Source organism: Carassius auratus, chromosome 47 (assembly GCF_003368295.1).
Source record: "Carassius auratus strain Wakin chromosome 47, ASM336829v1, whole genome shotgun sequence".
Classification (NCBI taxonomy): domain Eukaryota; kingdom Metazoa; phylum Chordata; class Actinopteri; order Cypriniformes; family Cyprinidae; genus Carassius; species Carassius auratus.
The window spans coordinates 8,471,356-8,491,206 of NC_039289.1; the positions used below are offsets into that span (position 1 = coordinate 8,471,356).

At 38.2% G+C, this 19,851-nt stretch overlaps 1 protein-coding gene across 4 annotated transcripts in view; it reads left to right on the forward strand.

Annotated features, from left to right (window-relative positions):
* The first annotated feature begins 1,483 nt into the window (after positions 1–1,483).
* Positions 1,484–19,851, forward strand: part of LOC113065002 (transducin-like enhancer protein 4) — a 36,011-nt gene continuing 17,643 nt past the window's right edge. For 3 of the 4 annotated variants that reach the window (XM_026236090.1, XM_026236093.1, XM_026236092.1), the window contains exons 1-4: positions 1,484–2,079; positions 8,668–8,765; positions 9,681–9,744; positions 17,041–17,085. In XM_026236090.1, the coding sequence (XP_026091875.1) occupies positions 2,056–2,079; positions 8,668–8,765; positions 9,681–9,744; positions 17,041–17,085 (231 nt within the window). In that variant the 5' untranslated portion in view covers positions 1,484–2,055. Of the gene's footprint in view, positions 2,080–8,667; positions 8,766–9,680; positions 9,745–17,040; positions 17,086–19,851 lie in introns of those variants that run through there. The other variant, XM_026236094.1, reaches the window with a different exon arrangement.

The following is a 19,851-nucleotide window of genomic DNA, read 5'->3' on the forward strand; positions in this document are numbered from 1 at the left end:
CCTTGAGATGTTTCTGGTAAAACTGTTTATAAATGACGTCTTGTGTACAATATATAATTGTTTCTATTAGGGGTTGATGACATACAAGGAACTTTTATCACATTATTTAGAAGCTTGTGGAGTCTCCATTGGTGCTGATTCAGATCAAATGTGAATCGGATGCTGAACTTAATTAATTGGTGTAAATGATGTTTGTATTATGAATGACATATAGTTATACAAAGATATGTTTATTGATAGATTAATAATATGTCAAAATGTTAGAATAACTGTAAATAAAGTCAAGTGTAAATGCAGCTGTTGTGATACATGATCATACAGTTCATCTTCTCCTGATTTTCCTGTTATCTTATTTCAGATTTTATGCCAAACTTCTTGACCCCTTGCCTGGACACCATTATGCAGAAGCCCAACCAGTTCTGGGTAGATTAATGTCTCGTCTGTCATTTCCATGAAGTCTGTTTGTATTCAGCCAGCTTCATTACGTACAAGTAAGAGGTTGAAGGGAGAGAGTCATGTCAATAAATACTTGTCTAATCCATGCAATGAGATACCAGCGATTAGGACAATCCGTGACTGGAGAGGTGTCGCAGACAGAGGGATGACTAACAAGGGATGCGTCTGAGAGCAAGAGAATGATGAAGAGATGAGGATGATACTGATAGGGATGACTGGGTTATTAAAATGACTGAATTAGCTGATGTGTATTTTCAAGCGACATGAACGTGCTCTGAATAAATCAAGGTCGTAAGTGTTGCAATTACCACTAATTTTGGCAGTTTATTTCTCAAAGGGCAGATAAATGCTTGTCTGTCAGAGGCATTAGTGCAAATATGAGGTTGGAAACACGTGGTGCTTTCATAGAAATGCTGGCAAATTGAATAATTTTCTCTCTCTTTTTCCCACATCCCTTGTTTTCTGATTTGTTTCTCCCCGAGGTTGCTCTTTCGGAGCTCAGGAGGCTTAATTTAATCTCAGTTATGCTTCATTGAAGAATGCATTTAGGTAGCATATCTCAGATAATTTGGTCTTTGAAGAATCGGATGAGAAAGTCGATTGTTTCTGATGAGAAAAGAGTGCATATTGAAATCTTTGACATTTGATCCGCAGACATTTGTTGAGATCTGATCTAGAAGAGAGAGACACATGAGCGATTACTGGGGTAAGTGGGTCTTTTTATTTCAGGCAGAAAACATAAGCAGGCTATGAATCAAATCTCTCCGTTTGCCCTCTAAGAAAAACAACTGGGATATCTAATTCATGTTTTTTTCTGTATATGTGGTGATATGAAACTATCTGCCATTCAATGCAATGACAACAAGAAACCATGTATCATTGGTTGTATGCATGTATTGGTGTCTATTTCTGTCTCTATCTCTCCGTCTATCTATCCTCTATCTATCTCACCCGGTCCACCTTAAGTGCAGCTTGAGCAGGCTGTCATGTTTGTGTTGAAGCCAACAGGCACAATATATTACAGTCTAGGGCTCGCTGCTGAAAAGCCTGCTGGATCTTCCAGTGACCTGCTGTTCTTTCCTGCTTTCCTGTGTGTTTTTTTTTCTTCCCTTCTAGATTTAGATTAAAAACAAAGCCTGTTCCTCTTTCTCCTTGCCTTTTTAGACCTCAGCAAAGAAGCCCTGCAGTTTTGAGGTACTGTTACAAGGTTGTTACAAGACTCGAATGGAGGTACGTGTTTGGTTTTGTAGCTTGTTGGGGACATCTGCAGAAGGACAAGACTGGGGACAGCTGGACGTGATTCGTCGGAATTCCCTGCTCCTCCCGGTTTCCTGACCTGTCGGACTGAGAGCCGGACAGTAACAGTGTGGGACATCAGGGAATTCTGGAGGGAAATCCAGTCCCAAGTGTGAGTAAAGGGACCTGTTTTTAGAAGACCCCCTGATCGGATACACTGACAGCCTTCTGCGGTTCAGAAAGAACAGAGCCGGGTTCCCAAACTCGATTTGGGGCTCTGTCCCCTGGTGGAGGGGGGACACGGGAGTACAGAGAGTCAGCGCATTGGCCGTCAAACCCATAGCCGGCATCCCTCCGGTGACCATGTATCCGCAGGGTAGACACCCGGTAAGTGCTGCGCTCTCTCGTTCTCCCACATCCTCGACGAATGGGGCAGATGAAGCGATTGGGTGTAAGAGAGACACGTCTCTTCAGACTTTCAGTTGCATGTATGCATATTCATCTTCACCCAGGTGTCTTCAAGAGCCAGTTGATAGAAAGTTGTGTGGGAGGAATCAAACCCAATGTGTGTCTGTATCAGTTTGTGTAATAAACCTTTCTGAACGCCCCCTCTAATAGATGCCATAGTGCGTTGGGTAAATCTAGAGGGGTTTAGATGTTATATATGTGTGTGTGTGTGTGTGTGTGTGTAGGTGGGGTTAGATAAGGCTAACTGTGCGATATTTGTTTATTTGTTAACTGTGACCCGTCTTTAGTTAATTGATGTTTCTAGAATCCAAAGAATCTACGGTATATTGCAGCCTGTTTTAAATGTGGTTCAAGCCTAAACTTGTACTATATGACAGCACAAGGCATCAGATGTGTTCATGAATGAATGAAATGTCCCTTGAGACTGATTTAGTGTGCATGTCCTTTACTTGCCTCTTAGACTTCCAATCTAAGGGTGATTTAAAAAATGTTAAAAGATTTAAAAAGTCAATTTAACCCTCTCCCGCACCTTTTTAGACTTCAGCGAAGAGGCCATTGGATGACATTATTAAGGAATAAATATAATAATATACAATCAGGTTCCCAGCCAGAGTGATTGTATGATATTATAATGATACGGTAAACAAACTCCAAAGGACTAGTGAAATCTGCAGCATGGTTTTATTTTTACCCTCATAAAAAGGTGTGAGAAAAGTCAAGAATAAACATGCCCTTTTGTGCTCACACCACTTCTTGTTCTGTAAATAATCAAGAAATCTCCATGTCCGTGAGAATTTCTGTTAAGGACAGTTTTTTTTTATTAGCGGATCTAGTACAGCTAAGCACTGTTACATTTGCTAGCTGCATCTGTGGTTCCACGAAGAACCTTTAACATTCATAGTGCCTTTCTGTTGCACGAAAGTATCTTTTTAGTAAAAAAAATTCTTTAGATTATTAAAATATTCTTCAAACTAAGAAATAAGGCTTTTTAAAGAACTGCTCACTGAAAAGTTCTTAAGCGGACCAAAAATGGTTATTTTATGGCGTCACTTCCTGTTCAAATCTTTAATTGGAATCTATACAAAACTGAATCTCTTATAGTGTTCCTGTGGCTCAGTGGTAGAGCATTACATTAGCAGCGCAAAAGGTTGTGGGTTCGATTCCCTGGGAACACGTTAGGTAAAAAATGTTAGCCTGAACTGTAAGTCGCTTTGGACAAAAGTGTCTGCTAAATGCTTAAATTGAATATACAAAACACAAACTCGCATTACAACACCCTGGAAACCACCCTAGCTTTGCATTTTTTTCAAGCAATGTAAATGTCTCCGGATGATTCCGTAAATGTTTAACTAATCACATTGGTCCATCAGTAGTTTAGTTTGACAATTCATGCAGTACAAATCAGAGGGAGCCTGTCGGTGTGAAATGAGTGTGTCAGTCTGCAATATCTGCCTGTTGAAAGGGTTAAGGCCTGATTTGCTAAGCAAACTGCATTGGGAGGATTGGTAATTGGTTCCACTGGATTTTTGTGGTTAGTGTTATCCTAAGCAGGGGGATTGGAAGGTGGAATGAGAGAAGCGTCACAGTGCTCTGTGCTTCGGAGCCAAAAACAATCACAATAAAAAAAGCGGGGCAGGGAAAGCTCATAATCCGCTGCAGCCACGCCTTCAGTTTCCGACTGTTATAGATCACAAACGTCCAAGGTTTATCAAATGCACTTAACACATTGTTTTTAATCCTGAAGATGGAGAGTCTAGATGGTACAACTGGCATTCCGTTAACGTTTAAGCATGAGAAGGCCACAGACGTCATGTGTGAGTTACCGCAGGAGGTCTGTGGATATGTTGGACATGACGAGGAGTTTGAGAACCTGATATAAATGAGAGGTTGTAGTATGAGTCCATTAGCACACGTAGCTCAAGAGGCATCGGTTTGTTTGCACTATCACTAATAGTGCCTGTGTTTGCACTGTGTGGATTTATGGGTGTTTTTATATGGATCCTGATGTCATGGTGAAGATGGAATATAGAGAAACCCCTGTTCAGTACCGCTGTATTTAGCAGGATACAATACAATATGTCACATTATTGGACGGGCAAGTAACTTGAATGCTTGAAATTTGTGTTAAATGTAGTTTAAGGATTTTTCATGAATGTCTATTGTTTAGATGACTACTAGGGAAAGTAATTGTACCTAATGTATCATTTCCTTTAGCATTACTTTTGAGGAAAACATATTTAGAGGAAAGACGTTCCTATACTGCATTTACTGCCCTCAGGAGTTTTCAGAATATAATAACTCATATATTCCAATTTATGTTTATTAAATTCTTTCAAAAATGTGTTTATCTTGACCTTTAATGACTTTTTTCAACTTGACATGACATGAAAAAGTATTAAAGCAGTTCAGTAAGAATAAGTAAGTGTTTATAATTTTTTTTTTTTTTTTTTTTTTTTGATTTACTGAAAAGAACCACTGCATAAGATTCATTGTTTGGGAATCAGAACAGTTTTTTAGAATTTAGAATTAATAAAAAAAATAAAATAACGGTTAACACTTGTTTAGGAATCAGATTACTACGGTGACCAGGAGGTGACATGTTCAGTTCACTTAGTTTTGTCGTGGCCATGACATAATAACTCGTTGGAACGTGATATGTTGTGGCCATAAGATATTAATTCATGGGAATAGCATATTTACTCGTGAGAAAGTGATATGTAGTGGCCACAAGATCATTTTTCAAGGTAACAACATGTTTTTCTCACGGCCACAAGTTTAATGTGTAAACAAACCTGCATGACCATAGCTACCCGGGATTATCAAAAATGGATAAAACTTTTTTATTAACATTAAACATTTAATTTAATATTTGTATATTATTATTATTATTATTGTTATTACTATTATTATTACTTTAACTTATTAAGGCCATATTTTTATATTTATGGTTGTATATGCTTATTTGGGCAAGTCGTGGCCTAGAGGTTAGAGAGTTTAGACTCCTAACCCTAAGGTTGTGGGTTCGAATCTCGGGCCGGCAATACCACGACTGAGGTGCCTTTGAGCAAGGCATCGAACCCCCAACTGCTCCCTGGGCGCCGCAGCATAAATGGCTGCCCACTGCTCCGTGTGTGTGTGTGTGTGTGTGTGTGTGTGTGTGTGTGTGTGTGTGTGTGTGTGTGTGTTCAATCAGACTACATGGGTCAGACATTTTTAATTTTAACTCCCGACTCGTGATATTCATTGTTTGAGAATTTAACTATACTAGTCACAGTGTGTTTGATTTAGTTAAAAATGCATTTATTGAAAAAAAGTAAATAAAATAATTAAGTTTTGCTACTTAAAATGGCACTTAAAAATGAGTCTCACCTTCCAACCCTTGATCATATATGATTATTGCTGCTTTGATTATTGATTAATAGCAAAGAGTGATGATTTTTTATTTTATTCTTTTTATTGTATATCATATTCATACATTTTATGTAAAAAAAATTGTGTGTGTTATTGGATGAATGTGTGTGTCTGAATGCCAGCTTTCTGTTACACTGATGTGGTGTTGGCCAAGCAGAAATTGTAGCCAAATTTCTGGGCCAAAAAATGTCCAACTTTCACATATGCTCTCTCAATGAGCTGGTGTGCTCTCCTTTGCTCATTTTTACTCACAGTCGTATTGTTTTAATAAATCTTTTTATTCTGGACACATTTGGATGTTAAACTTGGTTGCAAGTTTTCTTATCTTCATATCTGTTTTCTTATCAATATTAAGTGCTGGTCGGAAACACATATGAGGACCTTCTTTCTTTATCTATCTTTCTTTCTTTAGTCTCAAACCATTGCTGATTTACTCTTTGAAGTATAAAAGCTGTTTTCTCTGCCTGCCAATCCACGGTTCCTAATCCAGTGTTGGACAGCGATGGCTTTGCTCTGCCTCATAAAGCGAGCCACTCCAGACCTGCATTGCCTGCCACACGACGTCCTGGCTTTCATTGAGGTTTAAGATTGGGTAAAAGCCACAGAAATGATTGGAAATAGTGGAAGGACTTTCTTTCAGATTGTTTAATGAGGGTGTGACACCTAGTTCAAAGTGTTCCTGCTAAACCGAAGCACCTCAGATTGTTTGTGTCTTGGGAATTTGAGGAGTTTGTGGAGACACGGCATGGAAGGAAAGCTGTGTTTTTATAGAGTGAGATCATACAGACTCACACATTCGCCCAGATCCCCCCCAAGACACTTCTCTTCCTCCCTCTCTCTGGTGATCCTCATCAATTTGTGCATCTTTGTGCACTAAATATTTCACCAGCAGATGATTATTTCATGGATGTCTCTATCCCCGTCTGTCTGCGAGGATGCGAGCGGAAAACAGCTCTGTAGACATCTCCATAGCTGTCGGCGCTCCTCTTTCAACATCTCTCTCTTCTCCTTCAAAGCAGATTTAAGTCACTGTGTCCAAAATAGCAACTCCATCAGTGATACACGGGATGAGCAGAGTGGGCGATCGGGAGAGATTTCATTTCCCACCATTGTTATGGGATCTGCTGGTCTCTCTCTCTCCTCCTTTGACCTCCCTCAGAAGATAATCTTCAGTAATTCTAGGCTAGTAGCCTGCTGCAGCTCGTCTAAATTATGATTGACTAGCCGCTATCCCACATGACTCGCTGTCTGCCTCGTCCCCCTCCGTCCAGATTAACTGGATCAGTTTTGGGTTTCAGGATTCCCCCTCCTGTCTGACACGCACTCTTGTGTCTAAACAGATGCTCTTACCCGGGTTTCCCCCCTTGTTTATTTGCAGAAACGTGAATGTGAAAGTGTGAATGTTTTTCCAAAATGTTCTGTCTCTTTGCAACCCAAAAATCAATGCAATGGTAACCAATTAAAACATTATATGCATGGCAACATCCTAGCAATGGTACAGCAACACCCTGTCAACCATCCACAACCCATGCTTCATGGTAGCAGGATTTGCACAGAAAACTGCACATTTCCTTCAAAAAATGTAAAAATCCAATGTTATTCATGGAATTCGTCTGTGGCTACATTATATTTTTATAAGATGTTTCCTATTGTGGTGTTGTGAGAACCTACTATGGTGCTGTGAGTTCTGGCCCTGTGTGGTTTGTATTGCTTTCAGGACAGTTACTGTACACACACACACACACGTTTGAATGAATGATGGTCAGTAGGGACACGACGACCCTCTATCCACACACAAACACGGTGGTGTGTGTGTGTACTGAACTCATCCATTCAGCTGTGCGTCTGCAGCTTAATTACCCGAAAGCTCACAGAGTGTCTGACCTCCACCAGTAGCCTAATTGAAATTTAATTGAATTCCGTTTGTCTAGACTAATTAAGCTCGTGAAAAGCGCCAGTCTTTAGCCACTCGCCGGTCACCGAGCTTCAGAGAGAAAACTGGAAGCCCGGAGGAGCACGGGACAAAGGCGGCCATTTTAGGAAGCAGCGGACAGAATGGGACACGTGTTTAAAAATAGCAAAGGAAAGGATTCGGGTCTTAATGAGGAGAAGAGGTAGATAAAAATACAGTGGGATCGGATTAGAACACACTCTTATTTCAGTAATCTATGTGATTGATTCATTAGTCTTTTTGATTCACAAAAACAAAATCATTCATTCAGGAATCAACCTAAACCCTTTAGCTGTTTCCGAAATTGTATATTAAGTAGGTACTACTACTGCATAAAAACTAACTTTGTGACTTTAATGGTTTAATTGTTTAAAATAGTTAAATAAAAGTATTCTCTGTATTGTATGAATGTGTGTACTCTGTCAGATTTGACGTGCTACATCTGCCATGTTGTCATAAGCTAGGATTTCTCAAAGCTCAAAGCTTTTTTTTTTTATTAGGTGTGATTCCATCAAGTGACGGATGACGGTGCAGTAAGAAACCATCAGCGGAAAAAGCCAATTAGTCACATGGGTTTAATGTTCGCTGCATTAGAATTTATACAGCGAATGCATTTCCATCTTCCATTATCCATATAAAAAAATAAAATTCGCACAAGTCAAAAACTTTTCGAAATTAGGGGTTTCCATCACTCGTTTCTGATGCGATACTTCAAAATGCTCTTAAAGACAAAGTGATTGAAACAAACGCTTCTGGGATTCTTAGCCATTTGCAGCTCCTCTCCTGTGGCCTCATGGGATAGAAGTTTTGTAATGCAAAAATTTAAATTTAATTCATTCTTGAGATTGGGAAGTGCAATCTATCTAGAGTTAGGGTTAAATCTTGTGAAAGCATTTTGTAGAATGAGGTTTACTATGACACCGTAGAAGTGCTGTTGTTATAAAATTTATTTTTTAAAAATTCCTCCCTCAACAAAAATGCATGTAGCGTTTGTAGTGAGGCCGAGATCAAAGGTAATGCCGTGGGAGCACTTTTTCAATTTTGTTTCAATGAGTCAATTTTGGTACATTAATTTAACCAGTCTTCCAGCACAGAGGTATGGCTGCTTACTGATTAATGAGCCATCTCTTTCTCTCTCTTCTCAGGTACCTCTGCAGCCTGGACAGTCATTCAAGTTCACGGTGCTGGAGACTCTGGACCGCATTAAAGAGGAGTTCCAGTTCCTTCAGGCTCAGTACCACAGGTCGGATCATTTGAGCTGATTAACTCCCTGGTTCTGAAACACTTTTGATTATTTATGAATCTCTTCCTACAGGCTAAGAACTGGCTGGATGTGTATTATACAGCATATTATACAGTGTGACATCAGCATTTTCATTTTATCCACTGAAATCTGTGTTGGGAATGACTAGAATTAGTGAGAACTGATTAAACTGGCGATGCTGCTAATTTAACCACATTTTCAGTAGCTTTTCAAATACCAAGTTAATTAGCAAACTGAAACGATAATCAAATAAGCTCTGCTGAACTGTCCTGTAATGCTGTAAATGGCATTCGAGAAGTTTGATTCATTTGAATGATTTGGTTTGTTGATTCTTTTAACTGAATCGGTTTGTGTTGATTCCACTGAGTGAATCAGCTTGTTCCTGTTTTTTATCTGATTTAAGTAAAATAATTCATTCTTGTTCATTGAAGTTAATTGGTTTGTTCTGATTCCTTGTGATTAAGTGGATTGAATCAGATTCATTCAAGTCAATCAATTTGGTTTGATTTCTGCAAGTCAATTGTTTCTTCTGATTCATTTAAGTGGATTGATTCATTCTTATTCATTTCAATGAATTGGTTTGTTTAATTTGTTGAATTTTTCTGATTCCTTAAAGTGAGTTAGGTCATTCTGATTCATTCAAGTGAATCAGTTTCTTTTAATTCAATTATTTTAATCAGATTGTCTTAAGTTTGTTATAATCATCAATCATCAAATGGTTTTCAATTAACTGATTCGTTCTTATTCATCTACGTGATTCAGAAGTGTCTGACTTGGTTTCTGATACGTTGACGAGTGGTTAGCATCAAATTACCATCAATATTTGATTAACACATACAATTAATAATTTTCTACCGTGTTTGTCATTCATATTTTTCTGCCGTGTTTTCACAGTCTAAAACTAGACTGTGAGAAGTTGGCCAGCGAGAAGACAGAGATGCAGCGCCACTATATCATGGTGAGCTTGTTCAACCCTAATATCGTCAGATCTGCCGTGCGCTCCAGTAAATACAGCATCAAAGCCCATCTGTGTGTATAAAGAGAGATTGCGTTTGATTTCATGTTACGGGGTGTTTGGTTAACCTGAGGACTCAGCGGGATTACGATAGGGGTTGGGGGAGATGGAAAAGTGAGGGAGAAAGAAGGGTGATATGCAAGAGAGAAAAGAGATGGAAAGAGAGAAACAAAGATCACAAGCACAGACTTGTAAATAATGAGAGGGAACAAGGATTCAGTGCTTGCAGAAAGCAGATAACCCAGAAGACTATATTTAGCCTGCTAGCCCTGCCATGTTCACTAAAACTAGTTTCATCAGCCTTCCCCTTTATTTTCATGCATTTATAGTTTACCACATTTTTCTATCTGCGCTCTTTGACGACTAGACCGGACTGCATGTTCTTCTCATCGCTCTTTAGTGAATGATTTATTTGTTGATGGGCATGAAATAGTTTTCAGAGCTCATTTGCGATGGTGTGTTAGTCTCCTGCCTAACAAAAACAAGAGAGCCAGTGAATTGGATGATATTCAAGTGTTAAAAGCTTTGTTCAGTGCCGTGGCTCAGTGGTTGGCACACACACTCCTGATATTTTGAGCAATGCTGAAGGTCTTGTCATCTCTATCTCCACTATCTATCCAATAAAGCGAAACGCCCCCAGAGTTATTTAAAAAAACAAAAGTTGAGGTTGTGGCCTTTGTATTAATATGCTGAGCCATGATGCAGATCCAGATGAAGTAGATTCAAATCTTTCTGGTATCTATTCAATAAAACAAAAGCATGTGAAGACATAAAAAAAAAAACATTGTTGTGTAGTGTCCCTTTGGAAGATTCAGGTTTGAATCTAGCTTGCGACACAACCTGAACTAACTTCCTTAAATATTATCAGTCCAATAAAGCAAAAAATACATTGATTTGTTTGTATATGTTTTATATATTCATTTTATACTATATATTCAATATATTCAAATCAATACTAATATTTATCAACAATATAAATACATATTAAATAATAATATACATAATAGAATCAACAAGACTGTGGCTAAAAAAATTTTTCCAGCCAATGCTGAATCAAGCAATAATTAAAAAAAATGCATTTATTTAGTTGTTTTTAATTATTTAGAACTATTTTTAATTAATATTTATGTAAAGCCAATTTTAATAAATAAATAATAATTATATGTATTAATAATATAATGATCAATTAATGATAATAATATAAACAATAAAGCTAAGGCTCAAATAAAGAAATCATTTTGCATCTTGTTGAGTTTGGTGCCTTGGTCCTGATTAAACATCTAGCTCATAAATCTAAATCTGGCCTCATGGTTTAGTACATTTATTGTAACATCCTAAACTATTATGCTCATTTGGAAGAAAGAGGTTTAAATCCGCTTCAGTAAATCATCATCATTAACTATTAAATTCTAAATCCAGATTGTGGGTTGCCGTATTTGTGTGTGTGTGTGTCCTGATCATGATCTAAACTTTAATGAGCGCCCATCTACATGGTCTCTGTGTGACCGTTGTGTGTAATCCAGACCCTGAGGCAGCAGAGGATGCAAAGGCTAATGCGCAGCTTTTGCAGTAACACCCCCGGCCCAACTCAACCGTCTGATGCTCACTGCTCTCCTCCGAACATTACAGTCACAGAGAGAGAGAACATAAGGAGAGATCAGCAGCAAAGACGAACGAGGAGAGTAAAAGAGTGAGGGAGTGAGTTAAAGAGAGAGAGAGAGAGAGTGGTGATTGAAACGCAGCAGTAAAAAAGAAGAAAGAGGAGGGGAAGATAAAGGCTGATAGAGTAGATGAAGAGGAGAAGAACTGAACAAGTGAGAGAGACTGTGTAAAGACACAGCGGGAGACAGTAAGACGACGAAAAGATGAGGGCAGAGAGAGAAAAACACAAGAAGGAGACAAAGAGGAGGAGGAGAAGGGGGAACCAGGAAGGCAGAAAGGATAAGACACATTTGAAAACTATTACTCTTTAGTAAGCTTAACGTTTGAGTGCTGCTGTGTGTGTGAGGAAAAAGACAGAGTGCAGAGAATTTTAATAAAAAAAAGAAAAAGAAAGCACTAATGGATTGCTCCTGTTTTAAGAGAAACTTGTTGCTGCCCTGTGATGGAAAACTAACTTGATATTTCCAAACCAAACAAATCTAATTATAAAGCAAGCAGTAGTGCTGCAATTCATTTACGTTCACGCTTAACTCGCATTTAAAGCTACGGTACTCAATTTCTGATCCACTGGAGGCAGCAAAGCTAATTGGCAGGTTGCTTAAAGTCTTTCTCTGATGAAAAAAAGAAAAGAAGAAAAAAAAAAAAGTTGACACACCACGGCTTCAAAAACAATTTTAAAATGTGAAATCTCTTTCAGTATTAAATTTAATTTAATTTTAGCAGCACCAAAGCTAATTGCAAATCAATAAATAAATAACATTTCTCAAAAGCTTTTTCAAAAATTCAAGTTTGATTTACTTTCTGTTGAACTTTTAACTCTCATTTAAAGCTACAGTACACAATTTCTGCTAGATTAACAGCACCAAAACTAATTGCAAAAGTTATTTATTCATTTATTTATTTTAAAGGTTTCAAAACACCGTTTATTTACATTTCACGTTTAACTTTAGTAAAGGTGCAAAACGTTCTTGAAAAAAAAACCATCTACACAAGCTTGATTTCAAAGCCGTGAGGTTCTGTTTACCTTCATCCAATGTATCCATCATATGTTGGTCAAAACAACTCAGGAACATTTTATTGCCTCAGAGTTGCTCTTTCATAGCTCACGAAACCTTTGCCGTTCTCATTTTTTTTTACTCCATCTGCTCAGATGTTTCTTGTAACTCTTTGTGAGACAATTGTTGACATGCTGTGAGAGTATAGAGCTAAAAAATGAAGGTGCAGTATGTAGTATAGATCATTGTTATGAGAAATGTTTGAGGTTATATTGACATCTTGGCATTTTTTTGATGCCTCATGACTAATCTGACAAATCTGATCACAATTTTTAAGACACTGAGATCATTGGTTTCTTAGTATAATTGTATTGATAATAACCATAATATGTAAAACATGTAAATATCACTTCACATCTTGACACTGCATTTAAGATTAACATTGTAAATAATCCAGCGCCAGTAACTGTCTGGTTGACACTCCAACACAGTATGTGGCGCTATTGCATTTTTACATTCCACTGCACAGCTTTTTGATTGTTTTTCTATGCAATCATGTTAGATTGAAATAAAAAGCAAGCCCCTCAAGTTAAAATAAGTGAAAAAAAAAAAAAAAAAAAAAAAGTGAAACCTGTTTATTTTTTTCTATTCCACTGTCCTAAGTTTCACATTTTTAAATGCAAAAATACATTCTGAGAGCTAGCTGTTGCCACCCATTATAAAATGGTGAAAATCTAGTATTTTGACACTGCTAGTTGAGTTTAATTTTTGTCGTTTCTATACTCTTTGAGAGTACTATGTTTTTTTTTTTTTGGTAATGAAAAAAATCTGAGAAGCAGGCGAAAGTCTCCATTTAATCTGCTTGCATTCTTAGAGAAAGACTTGAACAGATATGAGAGCAAATGGGAGATATTATTAGTGTTGTTGTACACATTAATATTTGTTTGCATTACAGTTTCAATAGTGTTCCCTAACAGAACATTTCCATACTCCTTATGCTTATTTATTGCTAAATTCAATTTGATAAAATGGCATTCTATTCTTTGCTTCATCTATAATTACGGTGATATGAATAGTCAGTCTATGAATCACGCCTCTGGTTTTGTGTGGCTAATAACACACTCACAATTTTCTCCCGTCTGTCAGGAAACTTGCCAGGTAACGCGTAATTCAGTCTCGGATTCAAGAACAGCCGCCAACAGCACTGTCACTAACGGCGCTCATGGCTTTCGTATAATATCTCTTTATTGTCTGGGGGAAAAAAAAGGAAGTATAATGAAATCCTTTATGATACGGCTCTTTCTTCGGCTTGTAACTGCTTGAAATGATATGAGTTATCATTTACTCATCCTCATGTCGTTCCAAACCTATATGACTGACTTTTAAATAGTGGTTGAGTGTCTTTCGTTTGTTGTCATATTATTCTTCAATTAAGACATTAAAAATGGTCAACTGTAGGAATTATTAAACAGAAATACCTGCTTAACTTCATTTTACTATTTAAGATGTCTGGAGTGTTATATGGGTACAAGTTTATAAGTTTAATAAGTTGTAAATGCGACTTCTACAAGAAACTCAACACATTTTACATATCAGAATCTCCAACATCTATAAAATCAGGTGATGTTGATATCTGCATACTGAAATTTGATTGGTCTTGCATGCTGAAAGCCTAAAATCCTTTTTTACCTTGACAAACTCTGGTATTTCTTACTGAAAATGCAAATCTGTTTAGTATTTCCTCTTGTGGAGCTCTTTTGGCAGCACAGGGGACGGCTATTTTTATATCGGTCGATTCAAATTGGGCTGTTTGGTGTAAAATGGGTTGTGGCAGATGTGATGAGCCTGAGAGACAAGCCCAATGGAAATTATATCTCATCAATGTTGCCTGTCTAATAATACTAGATCAGGCTGAGCCAATCAATGTGTCTGAGCTTAGAAGATGCATCCAGTACAGTGGAATGGACACACACACATACACACACACATACACACCTACAGAGATTTGAGCCAGATCCGAGTGACCAGCGAAACAGCAGGATATGAGTACAAGCGACGGATGGCAAACAGCTGCCGGGTTGAACCAGGGGACACCCAGTAGATATAGCCCCTCGTTAGACCGCTGAGGACTAATACACACACACACACACACACCGCGGCTGCGGCAGGAGGAGAGGCTTTGTTGAACCTCAGCCGCATTGAGCCCCGCTACATCCGCCACATGTCGTGCACAATCTGCTCTAGACAACACACACATACACTGACACACTCGAGGGATCACACACACACTCGCGCTGTACAATGAGAATGCACATAACATGAGAGAGCTTATAGGCCTATAACAACGAGCCGCAGGAAAACGAAGCCATCACAAGCCGAAAGCGTGTTACTATCTGACCACAATCACACAAAAACAACACGCCACAGTGAAAGCTTTAAATAGCCTACACAAGCATCCTATGCAAAGTGAGACACTTTTTTAACTCAATTTTATTTTAAATTTTTGAAATTAAATTGGTTATAATTGTATTTAATCATTTTTGTGAAATGTTTTTAAATAAAAAAAATATGAAATTAAAAAATTACATTTGCTCCTGACACATAAATAAGATCAGAATGTTTATAAATTCAGCCATAATTTCATACAGTTTAGCTATTTTTTCTACTCATATTTAAACCATGTCCAGTTTTTACAGTTTTTTTGTTTTAAAATTTTTTTTTTTTTTTGTAATGAGCATTTTGCCTTGTAGGAAGACAGGGAATATGACAGCCCATGTCCCCATGAGCACAACAAATTACCTGTAGGGTCCCAAACTCTCTCACACTGGTCCCAGGCCTTTCGTCTGTCCTTAATGGAGTCCTGTCATTTTATCTTTATATCTTCCTTGTAGCCAAGGAAGCCAAAAGATGTTTAGTAGAGTTAAAACTAAAGGACTAAAGGTGTCCCGTCCTTAGATTGCCTGTCTGGCACTCTGTCATTCAACACTTTCTTTAGGGAGAGACTGTAGACACGACATGCTGACTGCTTAAACTATTTCAGCTTAATTAAACCTCTTATTTACAGGACTGTGTGTAGGTTGAAGTAATAGACCTCTTGTCAGTTAAACTGATGACGTTCTCCTGCTGCCACGTTAAGTAGCCTACAGCTCAATTTGTGTCATGTTTGTCTGTTCTCCTTGATTCTGGAGTGTTCTGGGCGCTTGCCAGGGTGTTGCTATATGATTTCTAGATTGGCTACCAAATACCTAGGACACGGTTTCCCCAAACCAGTGTAGTTTCATTTTCGTGTTAAGGCTGGCTAATGGAAGCATTTCCATTCAGTTGGTACCGATATGTTGGCCAGGTCGATTCATTGGCTGATATATGACCTATTTTAGTGTGAATTTGAATTTCTGCTCAGTGTTTTTTTCCTGGATTTATTCTACATCAAAAAATGCTGAGAACTAATGTTGGTCTGAAATGATGCAGAGACCTTTTTTGGCTGAAAGTGAGGTAATATGAACGATGCTGAATAGTCTTCTGGGCCGCTGTAGGGCTTTTTAAAACGGATCCGCTTCCAGCGGCCCTGCTGCACTATCAGCATGCAGAACCAGCGAACGTGATTTATATTTGTGTGTGTGCCAGCAGACCAGATAGATGGGGAAATAGTTTGGCTGTTATGTCACGCTTTATCTAAAATTCATCACCCACCAGAACGATCAATATTGGAAATGCAATATATTTGAATCTAGCGCAACACATGTCTAAAATGCTTCATTTTATAGACTTGCCTTTAAACTGCCAGTCTAAAGTTTGGATACGCTTGACTGGATTTATAGTTCTCATGATCTTAAAGTCTTGAGGTGGCTTGAAATGAGTTTTGGAGACAAACTGTGCCTGTGCATTAATTAAACAAAACTAAAATCTTTACCTTATTGATATTTTATAACAGTTTTTTATAGCATAGGCATAGGCTACATGCAGAGCCGGCACCAGGGCACCTACATCATGCATTCATATTTGTAGGTGGGGGGACGGGGGGTTTCGGATGAGAAATGTGCAGAATGCCGAATATTTCACCACTCATTAACCTCATATCGACACTTTTGGGTTTCCAGTCACTGTCATTAGAAATGAGGAGACTTTAATCCTGAGATTAAACCGCAGAGAAGGTTTGGTAGAAGAGAGGAGGTCAGGCACACATCACGGATGGGAAATGGAGTTCACAGAATAATAGAAGAGAAGGGCAGGGGAGAGGAGGATTAAAAGGAAGGTCGGTAACGAGGGAGCTGACTGTAAAGACCGAGATAAAGGGAGAGAAGAGGAAAAATAATTGTAGAAAATCGAGCTGCACACCGAGCAGTTACCGAGTGTGTAAGTGAGACAGACAGCCTGAGAAAGACACCGAATAAGTGAGCAGTTGTGTCAGGTTTCATCTTCATCTTCTGCCTGCTGAAGCAGACGAGGACGCGTTCAAACTCTCCGTCTTCCTGTAGTTCAAGCAAGTCGTTGGTGTGTCAGGTTTTAATTTGATTGATGGTGATTCACTGCTGTTTAATTCATCACAGTGCTGATTGATACTCTCACACTTGTGTTCCCACAGTACTACGAGATGTCCTATGGGCTCAACATTGAGATGCACAAACAGGTAAGACAAACCTGTTGGGTGAATTCACCAAACCGTTTTGCTCGTGGTGTTTTAGCACTCCAAAACGGCATCTTATTTTCTGTTCGCATTGCACACGAATCAGATTATCAGAACTTGCAGCTATGCAATGTGCATGTGGTCTGACTGTTCACACCTGTAACATATTTGGATGTGGTTTGGGGCCAGCTTTTAAAAGTCTAATTTGATGTGATCTGACACACGTGGATGTGGTTTGGATTTGGTTTGTACACATCTGATTTCATATAACCTGACCGTTCACACTTGTAGCACATGTGATGCGTTTTGGGTCTGGTTTATAAATGTCTCGTTTCATGTGGTCTGACAATTTAAATGCGTTGATTGGATCTGTTTTATAAACACTCCTGTCCCAGTTCATGTAAAGCACTGGATTAAGACAATATATGAGGGGTGGGAAGACAGAGATCTAGATGAGTCAATGTGTGTATGTGTTTATGTGTGTGCTGTGTGAAATCGGCACATGATTTTCAGCAATGCTCTGATGATGTTTGCACATGATTGGCATCTCAATCACAGTTCACTGAATCATTGTCATATTAATTATATTGTGATAATATTTGTTTTATTTCTATCTATCTGTCTATCTGTATCTACATGCATGTGTGTGTGTGTGTGTGTGTGTGTGTGTGTGTGTGTGCATGGCTGTGGTTTTCAGCAATACTGTGAAACAGCCCCTCTAATGGCTCTGGCATTATGATTACAGCCAATGCAGTGAGGTGTGTGTGAGAGAGAAAGGTGGGATAGTGCACAAAAAAAAAAAAAAAACACAGCAGAACCATAAAATATGAAGCCACACACATACACACACACACATGCACCTTTAAAGCGATGCCCCCGGATGCAGGTCTGGTCTTATCATTCTGCCCTCTTTATGTCTAATGGAGCCTCTTTCTCTCTCTCTGTCTCTTTCTTACTCTCTCTCTCTTCAGACATTTAAAGGCAAATATTAAGCAATGACGTTCTAATCACTGATTGTGGTCACAGGCGAAGAGGTATTCAATAAAGGCCTCATTTTCTCTTCTGCTCATCTGTCACACTGCTCTCTCTCTCTCTCTCTCTGTCACTGTCTCTTTCATCCCTTTTCTCTCTCTATCTGTGCTTGTTCTCTCTCTTGAATTCCCTCCTTCTCTCATTTGGGCTCGCTCTAGTGATGCTCGCTCTCTCTTTTTCTCTCTTTTTTTTCTGGGCAGTGTGCCAGCCTCTCTTCCCTTGGCGCTCCGCCAATATCCCCCTCTCCTCCCTCGCTCTCCCCTCTCTTTCTCTCTGATTGATGGCCCTTCCATTCGGAAAAAGGGAAAAAAAGAAACCGTAAAAGAAAAGAGAGCAGTAAAGCACTGAAAATCAGACACGCTCACAAAGGAGGACACGAGCATACATATATACACAAAACTCTACACACATGCAAAGGCTCATGGGTAATTAAATGTGCGGAGGGGGAGAGCACTTACAGAGGGGGGATGTGGGCACATTCCTGCACATGTGTGCACAAACAAATATGAATACAAACTAAATACAAACTCATCCAAACAAGAGCAGTTCATGGGGTATCTGACAACATCATGTACCCAAAAACTTTTGATTTGAATATATTTTTATTTGATCTATTAATATAAATTAACTTTCAAATAATTTCATATAAATAGTCATAATTATAATAATTTTTTTATGTAGATATAGACATTCTTTTTTGTACTTTTTATAATATTATTATTTTTATGGTGTGTGTTTGTGTATATAATGTTATTTAAATTATTTAATTTTATATAGTCATTTTTTTATTTATTAGATATTTTTATTTAGTTTCATATTAATTTAGATGGATTCTTTTTTTTTATTTTATTGCTATTACTATTTCTATTATTATTTGTTACTTTATTTTATTTCAATTTTAATATTAAAAATTTTTTATATGCAAATTTCAACATTAGTCCAGTTTATTTATGAGCAAATATTATACTCGCCCGTTTAATTAGCGCAGCCGACCCAGAACTGCGATTGTTGCTGCCTTTCTGACATACACACAGGTCATGAAGTATTTTAGATGTAGTTAAAATATGATTCATTCCATTTGGATAGTAGAAAGTTAAACTTCTCGACACACACACAGCAAGTTTATGCAAATGTGGAGACATGTTCACACACTTACATGAATTCTAGATAAATATATGTGCACACACAAGCAGCGGGGCATCTGCACCTACTCAGGTCCTTTTGATCGAGTGACAAAGCTATTATGCTAAAAGGTTGGCACCCTGGGACTTCCTCGCAAACATGCAAACACGTCTTGTTTTCCTCCTCTGTTTCTTCATTTCCCTTCTTTGCTCTCTTTCTCTTTTTCCTCAAACACACTCTGTTTCATTCCAAACCAGTTACATCACTCGCTCCCTCAGCCTCATTATACACAAATGAGCTCTGTATCACTCACGCGCACAATCTGCAGATGTTCAGCATCACTGCTACACTGTGTCCCAGCAAAAATGCAAACAACCAAACATGCTTCCGTTCACTCATCTGCAGTCTCACTGGCAGGAGTAACAAGTATTTTGCCAGGTAATAATAATATTTCCGGGTAAGATAGATAGATTTGCATCAATTAGTAAATATATAAAACATAAAGCCAGGTATGCTCTTTTTCTTTTACATCATTATGAATTTAGTTTAATATATTGTGTGGTGGTGTGCAGTTTAAAGTAGCTCCGCTACCAACACAGAGCTCTAAAATACAGG